The 12,097-nt window shown below is 44.1% G+C and overlaps 1 protein-coding gene across 3 annotated transcripts in view; it reads left to right on the forward strand.

Annotated features, from left to right (window-relative positions):
* The window catches only part of LOC117361634, a 156,343-nt gene that overhangs the window by 117,966 nt on the left and 26,280 nt on the right, over positions 1-12,097 (forward strand). For all 3 annotated transcript variants that reach the window (XM_033947254.1, XM_033947253.1, XM_033947255.1), the window contains one exon: positions 4,656-7,001. In XM_033947254.1, coding sequence (XP_033803145.1) covers positions 4,656-7,001 — 2,346 coding nt within the window. The remainder of the gene's footprint in view (positions 1-4,655; positions 7,002-12,097) is intronic.

A 12,097-nucleotide genomic window follows, 5' to 3' on the forward strand; every position in this document is an offset into this window, starting at 1 on the left:
CGTAACTCCTCACCAGTTTTCCCAGGCGTTGAGGGATGTATTGGAGGCTTCCCGGAAGCCTGCTACTCGACAATGCTACTCCCAAAAATGGACTAGATTTTCTTCCTGGTGTGTTTCTAATTGTAAGGAGCCTCAACGAGCTTCCTTATCTTCTGTATTGGACTATCTTCTACACCTGTCTCAGTCTGGACTCAAGTCTACATCTATACGAATCCACCTGAGTGCTATTGCAGCTTTCCATCAGCCTCTTCTAGGGAAACCTCTCTCTGCTCATCCGGTGGTTTCCAGATTTATGAAAGGACTTTTCCATGTCAATCCTCCTCTCAAACCTCCTCCAGTGGTTTGGGACCTCAACGTTGTCCTTTCTTGTCTTATGAAATCTCCTTTTGAGCCTCTCAACAAGGCTCCATTGAAGTTTCTCACTTGGAAAGTGTTTTTTCTGGTTGCCCTCACTTCTGCCTCAGAGTCAGTGAGCTTCAGGCCTTAGTGGCGGATCCACCTTTTACAGTATTCCATCATGACAAGGTGGTCCTTCGCACTCATCCGAAATTCCTGCCTAAAGTGGTCTCTGAATGTCATCTCAACCAATCCATAGTTCTTCCTGTGTTTTTTCCAAAGCCTCATTCTCATCCTGGAGAATCAGCTCTTCACACTCTGGACTGTAAGCGTGCTTTGGCTTTCTACCTGGATCGCACCAAACTACACAGAGCTGCTCCTCAACTTTTCGTCTCCTTTGATCCAAACAAGTTGGGACGCCCTGTCTCGAAGCGTACCATCTTCAACTGGATGGCGGCTTGCATCTCGTTCTGCTATGCCCAGGCTGGATTACCCCTTCCCTGTAAGGTCACAGCCCATAAGGTCAGAGCAATGGCGGCCTCTGTAGCCTTCCTCAGATCGACACCGATTGAGGAGATTTGTAAGGCTGCCACTTGGTCCTCGGTTCATACATTCACCTCTCATTATTGTCTGTATAGTTTCTCCAGACGGGATGGACAGTTTGGCCAAACAGTATTACAAAATTTATTCTCCTAAGTTGCCAACTCTCCCACCATCCCATTGAGGTTAGCTTGGAGGTCACCCACTAGTGAGAATACCTGCCTGCTTGTCCTGGGATAAAGCAATGTTACTTACCGTAACAGTTGTTATCCAGGGACAGCAGGCAGCTATTCTCACGTCCCACTCACCTCCCCTCGGTTGGCTTCTCTGCTAGCTACCTGAACTGAGGAGACACCCCCGGACCATCGGGCGGGAAGGCACTGGCGCATGCGCGGTGCAGGCATCTCGAAACTTCTGAGTTTCTGCAAGCAAGTATGCTTGTGAGAAGTCTGTATCGGGGCTCTGTCGGATGATATCATCCACTAGTGAGAATAGCTGCCTGCTGTCCCTGGATAACAACTGTTACGGTAAGTAACACTGCTATATAATCCATAGACTACTATATGGTGCTACATCCCCTTCCTGTTTACCAAGCCCTCCTTCCTTCCATTGGAGCTCCTTTCTTTGTTTTTAACTCCTGTAAACCGTGTCGAGCTCCACTCCTGTTGAGATGACGCGGTATATAAACTTAAGTTTTAGTTTAGTTTAGTTTACATGGTAACTGCAGAAATTTTTTTTTGTCTCATCTCAGATACTGCATGTTGTAGTTCTAAGTAGGGATATAAAGCAACACAGTAGATCAGAGCATACACAAGTGGGTCAATCAGGATGTTTCCAAATGAAATCTCTATTGATGGAAAGACGATGTACAATTCTGCAAAGAACAACTCTACACTGCAAGCGTTTTGGTATAGTGCACTATACCTTCTTTTGGAGTCTTGGCCACACAGCTGGTGGCGTTGATAATAGGCTGATATCTCCTGCAGATCCATAAGAACATAAGCAATGCCTCCGCTGGGTCAGACCTGAGGTCCATCGGGCCCAGCAGTCTGCTCACGCGGTGGCTCAACAGGTCCAGGACCTGTGCAATAATCCTCTATCTATACCCCTCTATCCCCTTTTCCAGCAGGAAATTGTCCAATCCTTTCTTAAACCTCAGTACCGTACTCTGCCCTATTATGTCGTCTGGAAGCGCATTCCAGGTGTCCACCACACGTTAAGTAAAGAAAAACTTCCTAGCATTCATTTTGAATCTGTCCCCTTTCAACTTTTCCGAGTGCCCTCTTGTTCTTTTATTTTGCAAAAGTTTGAAGAATCTGTCCCTCTCCACTCTCTCTATGCCCTTCATGATCTTGTAAGTCTCTATCATATCCCCTCTGAGTCTCTTCTTCTCCAGGGAAAAGAGACCCAGCTTCTCCAATCTCTCAGCGTATGAAAGGTTTTCCATACCTTTTATCAGATGTGTCGCTCTCCTCTGAACCCTCTCAAGTAACGCCATATCCTTCTTAAGGTATGGCGACCAATATTAGACGCAGTACTCCAGATGCGGGCGCACCATCGCCCAATACAACTGCAGGATAACTTCTTTCGTTCTGGTTGTAATACCCTTCTTGATTATCCAATGCTTAGGTGCATGAAATTGAAAGCAGTAGCGCTGTAATTCTTTTATACACGTTAAAAAAAAAAAAAAAAAGTGAGAACTGGCGTTCTCTCCATATACCAGTTCTTCTCATGTTGTTTAAAAATCGTGTATAAAAGAATTACAGCGCTACTGCTTTTATTTTATTGCACCCAAGCATTGAATCTGCAGGAGATATCAGCCTATTATCAATGCCACCAGCTGTGTGGCCAAGACTTCTAAAGAAGGTATAGTCTGCTATACCAAAACGCTTGCAGTGTAGAGTCGTTCTTTGCAGATTTGTACGTTGTCTTTCCATCAATAGAGATTTCATTTGGAAATACAGTGGTACCTTGGATTACGAGCATAATCCGTTCCAGGAGCATGCTCGTAATCCAAAATGCTCGTTTATCAAAGTGAGTTTCCCCATAGGAAATAATGGAAACTCGCTTTGATGTCCCCCCCCCCCGAGAACCGGCATTGCTCCCCTTGAAGGCCCCCCCCTACGATCAGGCCCCCCCCCTGCCTCGAACCGGCACCCCCCGCCATGATCCAACCCCCCTCCGCCACGATTGGGCACCCCCCCGACACGATCCAACATCCCCCCGCCGCTTCTTACCCTCATCTGGGCACTCTTGAAGATCGGCCTACTCGTCTGCTGGGCCTTGAGCATCTGAGCATGCTCAAGGCCCAGCAGACGAGTAGGCCGATCTTCAAGAGTGCCCAGATGAGGGTAAGAAGCAGCAGGGGGGGTGCCCAATTGTGTCGGGGGGATGTTGGATCGTGTCGGGGGGTGCCCAATTGTGTCGGGGGGGGGGGGGGTCGGATCGTGGCAGGGGGGTGCCCAATCGTGTCGGGGGGGTCGGATTGTGGCGGGGGGGTGCCGGTTCGAGGCAGGGGGGGGGGTTGAAATAGGCCGCTGTTTAGGTCTGTTTCAAAGGCGACCTCACACGCTATATACTGATTTCAATAAGTATATATTTATTTAGTCAATCAATAACAGCTTACAGCAATAAAGTATTTAGCATATAGCGTAACAGAATAATGTGATCCTCAGGCCTGAGGGTCCTCTGATGTCTGTTCTGTTTCACTTCCTCTTAAAGGCCTGTTTTTATACATTTCTTAGTGGTCAACACCACGTTGGCCCAAATCACATGATACATCCTTATTGGCTATTTTCTTATGCATTACTGCCTAACTACATTCATTTACTGGCTGGTTTACCTGCGTCATGTTATACGTTCACTCTGTTTACCGTAAGACCTAACCTTTTCCCCGAAATGCCTTTCCCCATACCATATAAGCAATTCCGAGCATCAAACCCCCTCCCAACTGTAACACATTTCTTACACCTGCTATTAGATGATAATTCTTGAGAATTCTATCTTCGGACCATGGTCTTTGTTTATCTCTTCATGATATCTGGCTGGGTGGGCCCTGGTGCCAAACATCAGGACCTGTTGCTTTTTTCTCAAGTTTCACTGATACAGTAGTTAACTTAACTTAAAAAACAGGGCATTTCCCCATCTTTGCATGCTCTCTGGTAAATGGTGTGAAATATCTTTTCACAGTTAATCTACTGTTTCTATCAACTGCAGAAATAAGATACCAGTTGCAGGGAGAGAGAGAAGTTTCTGTAGAGAGAGAGAAGTTTCTGTGAGCTTCTGGCTTTCCCTTATCCCACTTCACTTGGTTTAATATCAGGACTTACAAGGATCTTTCCATGCCAGAACTTTCCATGATTTACCTTCTTTCCATCTTCCTCTCAGGGTGCTGGATCGCAGGGGGGGGGGGGTGCTCATAAATCGAGCCATGCTCGGTTTCCGAGGCACCGATTTTGCTAATGTTTTGCTCGTCTTGCAAAACACTCGCAAACCGGTGCACTTGTAAACCGAGGTACCACTGTATCCCGATTGACCCACTTGTGTCTGCTTTTGACCCACTTGTCTGCTTTGATCTACTTCATTCATGGGACTACTGTGTTACTTTAAAGCCCTACTACTTAGAACTGCAACATGCAGTATCTGAGATGAGGCAAAAAAAATGTCTGCATTTACCATTTAGCACCATATGGTAGTCTGTGTTCATATTTGTAACTATTTGGGAGGGATATTTAGAAATAGATTGTGTATAGTAATGTTTCTAATTTTTTTTTTTTCAGAACATTTGTCACAAATGGAGCAAAGTTCGAACAATGATATAGTAACTGACTTGCCTAATATCCAATCTTCAGGAAAGGTTGAGGAGATGACAAAATCATGTGGTGATTCAGGTTGTCTGAATTATGTAACACAAAGGAAAAAACGTTCAACAATATCTAGGTCTTGCAGTCAGTCTTTTAGAGTTGACTCCAATCAAGATGAGTGTTCCATTAAAACATTACAATCAAGAGAAATTAAGGACAACCATGAGCAAGCACATGGACAGACTGAAGACTCCTGTATCTTTGGTGTAGTTTGTCAGGGTGATATAGTTTGTCAGAGTGATATTTTATCTATGGATTCCTTACCAGATAAAGTACAGCTTGACCATAATAAAAGCCCACCACCAGAAGAAACTATTTATGATGCTGAAATGGACTTAACAGGTAGTGAACCAAGTACAATAATTACTGTTGCATCAACGGTCAAAACTAAAAATAGTGGCAGAAATTCCAAATCTGATGAAAGAACAAAATATGATAGAACAGCTCTGAGGAAAGTTAAACATTCAACTTCTGAGAAAAAGAGCCGAGAAAGGACTAAAACTAGTTTGAAAAATGATTTTGATTTTTTTACAAAAGACTACCATGGTATTAAAACAAAATCCAAGCCTAAAATTACAAGTGGTAAAGAATCAGAAGTTCAAAATGTATCACCAATTGACAATATAATTCAGGTAGACTCAGTATTACAAAAGGTCAGTAAACGAAATACAGAACATTCAGAATACAGTTCTGGAGTAAAGGATTGCAGAAAAACATATGTATTTAGTGTAACACATTTAGCTAAACAAGAAAAAAATGGTAATATGGAGGAGCATCCTCAAAATAAAGATGACATTCCAGGTTTATCAAGTAATGATGTCCCATCAGACTCGTACATTTCTCAAAAGTTGCCATGCATGCAAACCAGTCGGATTCCAATTTTACACTTAACAGAGGATACTTCTAGTATAATTGAAAAGAATGTAAAACTAAAAGACAGGCAAACCATTCGAATTCTTTCAGAAACAAGGAAGGTAACAGATAAGGAAAATATGATAAATTCTGAAAGCTTTAAAAAGCCTGAAGTAAAGGCATATAACCCTGAATGCCTGAATGTACAAGAGGATAAAACTGGGTTGACTAGTTCCAGTGAGAGTGAACGTTACATTCAGAATATTGCATGTGATCAATTTTTAGACATTCAAGAGGCAACTGAAAAGAAGCTGCCCTCATTAGTTAATGATGGCACTTCATCTGCAAAACATCGAAGGGATACTTACACGGTATATAAACCAGCTTTCTCTGTAGAGCCTGTTTTGGAAGATGATGATGCAAACAGTAAAAAATCTTATTTTGTACATGTACAAGACTCCATTTTAGATCCAGCAGGTGTAGTACCAGTTTTGAATAGTGACATTTCAAAACCTAGAAGGGGAACCTATTTTGTACAAACACCAAATCTTTCTATGGAACCTGTTTTGCAAGGTGACATTATAAAACCAAAAGCTAGAAATCTAGTTTCTGTAGAACCTTATTCAAAAAATATTGACAAGTCAAAAAGAGGAACTTATTTTGTTCATGCACCAGACCCTGCACTGGTCCCTATTACTGTTGAGCCAATTTTGGATGAGGCTGTCAAAAAATGTAAAAGGGCTCATTTTTTTACTGTTTCAGATCCTAAAATGCCTTTGATTGCTATAGACTCGTGTTTGGAAGGTAGTGAAATTGCATACACTGAGCACCTTAAAAAAAAGGGAAGTGATGATTCAAAAGTGTCCACTATTGAGGACAAATTATCCAGAGACAAAAGTGTAAAAGAACTTCATAGCTGCTCCTTGAATAAGATAAAGGAACAAACTAAGAGCAGTGTAAAAGTGCCGAAAAAAATCTCTTCCAAAATAAAAACAATACCTCCTGTTCCTTCAGAGGACTATACAGATAAACAAAATACAGAGTTGGTTGAAGATCATTCAACGAAACCTGTGACTGTACAGAATCGGGACAGGATTTTGAGTGGTGTATTAATAAAGACTGAACCTGCTGGTAGTGATTTTGGATATTTGAATTCTGTTGTAGAAAATTCAAATATGGTTGAATCTTCAGCTATGTTTGATAAATCATCATGCTCTAATCTGATCAAGTCTTTAATGGAGAGTCTGACAGTTTCAGAAAACCACATTTCTGAAGACAATAACATAAAATCCTCTGCTTTGTTGATTAAATTAAATACAAATAATGAACACACACAACATAGAAATGAGCTGAAGAAAGCAGATTTCACTGCAAAAGATTTCATTCAAAAGGCTGAAATTCCAGGAATATGTAAGTACAAATAAAGCAGATTTTTATAAGTTAAAACCTATTCCATATGTGTTTCTACTTAAGAATTGATTCAGTGAATGATGTTCCTTTGTTAAACTTTCATTGTCAAAGTAGTTTGCTACCTTTTGGTCCAGATATATTTGCTCAGTAATTTATTTTCAGTACACATCAGATTCTTCCTCAGTAGCTCTTTTTGCACTATAAGACGCACCTAGGTTTAGAGGAGGAAAACCAAGAAAAAAAACATTCTGAACCAAATTGTGTACTAATATATTTAATAAAATATGCCAGGCTCTGCACTCAGCCCCCTCACTCCCTGCCAGGCTCTGCAACCTGTCCTCCCTTCCCTGCCTGTCTTTGCACCCCACCCCCTTCCCTCGCCCTGCAAGGCTCTGCACCCAGCCCCCTTCCCTGCCAGGTTCTGAACCAAGCCCCCTTCCCTCCCTGCCCGGCTCTGCACCTTGTCCCCTCTCCCTGCCAGGCTCTGTACCCTGTCCTACCGCCCTGCCCTGTACCCTGTCCCGCCTCTGGTGGTCTAGTGGTAGGCTGGGACAGGAGGGATCCGTCCCAGCCATCTAACAATTTATTTTACACCCCCCCTCCCCAGTAACTTTTTAAATTCTGGTGGTCCAGCGGTGTATCGGCAGGAGGGAGCCAGAACAAGGTGATATAGCCTTTTAATGAGTAGTGAGTTACGTATGTGAAAGCTGGACACTACGGAAACAAGACAAAAAGAAGATTGACTCATTTGAGCTTTGGTGTTGGAGAAGGATTTTAGGCATGCTGTGGACTGCCAGAAGAACTAAAACATCGATTCTGGTGCTGGAGAAGGATTTTAGGCATGCCGTGGATTGCCAGAAGAGCTAACACATCGATTCTGGAAGAGATCAAATCGGCTATGTCACTCGAAGTTCAAATGATGAAGTTATAACTGTCTTATTTTGGTCACACCATCAAGAGAGAGATCATGTTTGGGAAGGTTGAAGGAACCAGGTGAAAAGGGCGACCTGCAATCGGATGGCTGGACACGTTGAAAACAACCATGGGGATGGCACTGGAGGGCCTCTCTGGACTAGCACAAAACCAATTTCTTTTTAGATCCACAATAGAGAATGACATGGTGACAAAATTCATCACCATTCCCGTCCCCGCGATAACCACAGGAAATAATCCCATGTCATTTTCTAGTGTCTATTTCAACCTCAGTCCTTCTACACCAGCATTCTTCAAAGCAAAGCTTGCGGGTCAGTGGTTGTGCCCAATTATACTCTGATTCTTCCCTCTCTCCTTAAAGAATGACATGAAGATGGTTTCCCGCAGTTATCCGCGGGGATGGGAACGGTGATGAATTGTGTCACCGTGTCATTCCACAATTCATCAAGTCGCTAGGAGTCGATGGCACCTAACAACATAGATGAAGTTGAAAGGGGATTGACTGAACAGTAAGCTAAAGATAGGAAAGGTGGTAGATGTGTCAAACAACTTCCTAGTAGAAATAGTCCTTTCCAATATTTTTGTAAATTTCTAAAAACTTTTCTATTTGCTAAACATTTTGAAAATTAATTTCTTTTGAAACCTCTGTTTTTACTTTTTTTTCAGTTTTTATTTACTTGTTGTAAACCGAGTTGAGCTTCCTTTGGTTGATGACCCGGTATATAAAGTAAAGCTTTAGTTTAGAATCTAAATTCAAGAAAGTACGAGAAAAGCACAGATCTACAAGGATTAGTACAGATTTGTGGTTAGTATGAATGGGCAGACTAAATTGGATATATGCCCCCTAATATTTGACACTTTTTAACTGGCCAGGAATGGTTCCTGGCCAGTTAAAAAGTGCTTAGCTGGCTAAGCACTATTCCAGTGCAATAGGTGAGACATTCTAGACATGTCAGTTATCTCCCTATGGCTGCGAACCATCTGCCGAAGGAATCCACTCCGGAATTTTTTTGATGACCCTCCTGTACTCCACAGAGTTCTGATGCCACCTGTAGTTTCTTCCTTCTGAATGTGAGCCTGAAGGAATGTTTCTGTTATGATTTCTTTCTTATTTTCTTCTGGTTGTTTTAGTCCTTTGGTGGGATTTGTTTGTGCTTAGATCTTTTCTTCATATCTGTCTGCGTAGAGAACACAGATTATCCCAGGACAAGCAGGCAGCATATTCTCTACATGTGGGTGACGTCACCAACGGAGCCCCCTAGTGGACGTTCCTGCCCGATCTCTAGAGTTCATCGGAGCGGTCTTGGACACGGTTCATCTTCGCTCCTTCTTGCCTCGGCAGGAGGCCCTTGTTCGTTTATGCCAGAAGGTGGCCCATCTGTCCTCGGCCCCGGCTCGGCTCCTGATGGTTCTCCTCATTCACATGGCCTCTACGGTTCACATGACTCCTTTTGTCAGACTTCACCTCCATATTCATCAATGGACTCTTGCATCCCAATGGAACCAGGATCGGGATTCTCTCTCTCGACGCATTGTCATAACTCTTTTGTTGAAGAAGTCTCTCCGTTGGTGGATGTTCTCTTCCAATCTTTCAAGAGGTTTTCTGTTTCATGCTCCTCCTCCGCAAAAGGTCCTCACGACGGACTTGTCGGCCTATGCTTGGGGGGCTCATCTGGACGGTCTTCGCACTCAGGGTCTTTGGTCCAGTGCCGACCGCATTTGTCACATCAATTTTCTGGAGCTTCGGGCGATTTTCCTCGCCCTGAAAGCTTTTTGTCACCTGCTTCACGACTGAGTGGTGCTGTTCCGCACGGACAACCAGGTAGCCATGTATTATATCAACAAATGGGGGAACATGTTCCTTCATGCGATTTACATTCAGGGCCAGCACAATTGTCTGACGGACAGGTTGAGTTGTCTTCTGCAGCCTCACGAATGGTCCATCTATTCTGTGACTCTGCGACAGGTGTTTGCTCGTTGGGGGACTCTGGATGTCGATCTGTTCGCGTCGCCCCTCAATCACAAGTTGCTCCACTTCTGCTCCAGGGTTTACATCCCTCTCAGACTCGAGGCGGATGCTTTTCTACTGGATTGGATGGACCTGTTTCTGTATGCGTTCCCTCCATTCCCTCTAATTCTGAAGACTCGTCGGGCTCAAGTCCTTGCACACCACCATGATTCTGATAGCTCATCGGTGGCCCCGACAGCCGTGGTTCTCCCTCCTGTTGCAACTCAGTTCCAGGGAGCCTCTTTTGCCTGTTTTTCCTTCTCTGCTTACGCTGAGTCGGGGTTCGCAGCTTCATTCCAACCTTCGGTCTCTACACTTGACAGCTTGATTCATCGAAACTTAATGCCCTCGTTCCAGTTCTCCCAGCCTGTGCTGGATGTCCTGGAGGCGTCTCGGAAAGAGTCCACTTGCCAATGTTACCTTCAGAAGTAGACCCGCTTTTCTTCCTGGTGTGCTACTCGACAGCCGGTCTCTGCCTCCCTGTCTGCTATCCTGGATTAAGTGTTGCACTTGTCTGGTGCTGGACTCAAGTCCTCTTCGGTTCGAGTCCACCTTAGTGCCATTACTGCTTTTCATCAGCCGATTGACGGGAAGCCTATCTCTGTTCATCCTGTGGTTTCCCGCTTCATGAAAGGACTTTTCCACGTTCATCCGCCCCTTAAACCGCCTTCCGTGGTTTGGGATCTTAACGTGGTCCTTGCTCGTTTGATGCAGCCTCCTTTCGAGCCGCTAGCTCGGGCTCACTTGAAGTATCTTACTTGGAAGGTTTTGTTTCTCATTGCTCTCACTTCTGCCCTTAGGGTCAGTGAGATTCAAGCCTTGGTTTCGGACCCCCCTTTCACTGTCTTCCATCATGATAAGGTGGTTCTCCGTATCCATCCTAAGTTCTTGCTTATGGTTGTTTCTGAGTTTCACATCAACCAATCCATTGTTCTTCTTGTGTTTTTCCGAAGCCCCATTCTCACCCTGGAGAAGCGGCTCTGCATTCTCTTGATTGTAAGCGTGCACTGGCCTTCTACTTGAAGCGCACCACTCCTCATCGTGCTGTTCCTCTCTTTCGATCCTAATCGCCTGGATCGCTCTGTTTCTAAGCGGACCATTTCTAACTAGTTGGCGCTTGTATCTCTTTCTGTTACGCTCAGGTTGGCCTCTCCCTGCCGGGTCGAGTCACAGGCCACAAGGTTCGAGCGATGGCGGCGTCTGTTGCTTTCCTTCACTCAACTCCCATCGAGGAAATCTGTAAAGCTGCCAGTTGGTCCTCGGTTCACACTTTTACCTCTCACTACTGTCTGGATGCTTTCTCCAGGCGTGATGGCCATTTTGGCCAATCAGTTTTGCAACATCTATTCTCCTAGTTTGCCAACTCTCCCTCCATCCCATTATAGTTAGCTTGGAGGTCACCCACATGTAGAGAATATGCTGCCTGCTTGTTCTGGGATAAAGCACAGTTACTTACCATAACAGGTGTTATCCAGGGACAGCAGGCAGATATTCTCGCAACCCACCCACGTCCCCGTGGTTGGCTTCTTTGCTTGCTATCTGAACTGAGGCCATGCTGAGGAGACTCATGCCCTAGGTCGGGCGGGAGGGACACTTGCGCATGCGCAGGCCAATCACAAACTTGAAGGTCTTCAAGCAAGTCTGCTTGCGAAAACATCTGCTAGGGGGCTCCGTTGGTGACATCACCCACATGTAGAGAATATCTGCCTGCTGTCCCTGGATAACACCTGTTACGGTAAGTAACTGTGCTCTCCGGCCAGAATATCATTTAAGGAAGGTCGAGAAAAACGTGAACAAGTTGAGCACAGGTGTTTTGAAATACCGTCCTCCAAACAGTAAAAATTTTGGGATTTGTTTTTAATATCTTTCCTGATTGTGAGGATTTTTTTCTTGGAAAAAATTTGCTGTTTTGGGCTGTGGGGGGGAGAGGCATTTGTTTCTGTTTAAATTGTGTTAACTTTTTAAGGCTAGAAAATAGGGCCGCACAATTTTTTTGCTTTAAAGATAAATTTCTTGTAGTATTTTCTTTTTTTCCGTGTTTATAGATTGTTTATAGTATTTTGAATGTTCCTTAAATTTGTTAAAGTTAGACAATGTAGGATTTGTACGCTGTGGCACAAGTTATCCAGCGCACAGTCCTCCCTAGTGATGGGGG

The sequence above is a fragment of the Geotrypetes seraphini genome, chromosome 5, assembly GCF_902459505.1.
Source record: "Geotrypetes seraphini chromosome 5, aGeoSer1.1, whole genome shotgun sequence".
NCBI classification, from domain to species: Eukaryota; Metazoa; Chordata; class Amphibia; order Gymnophiona; family Dermophiidae; genus Geotrypetes; species Geotrypetes seraphini.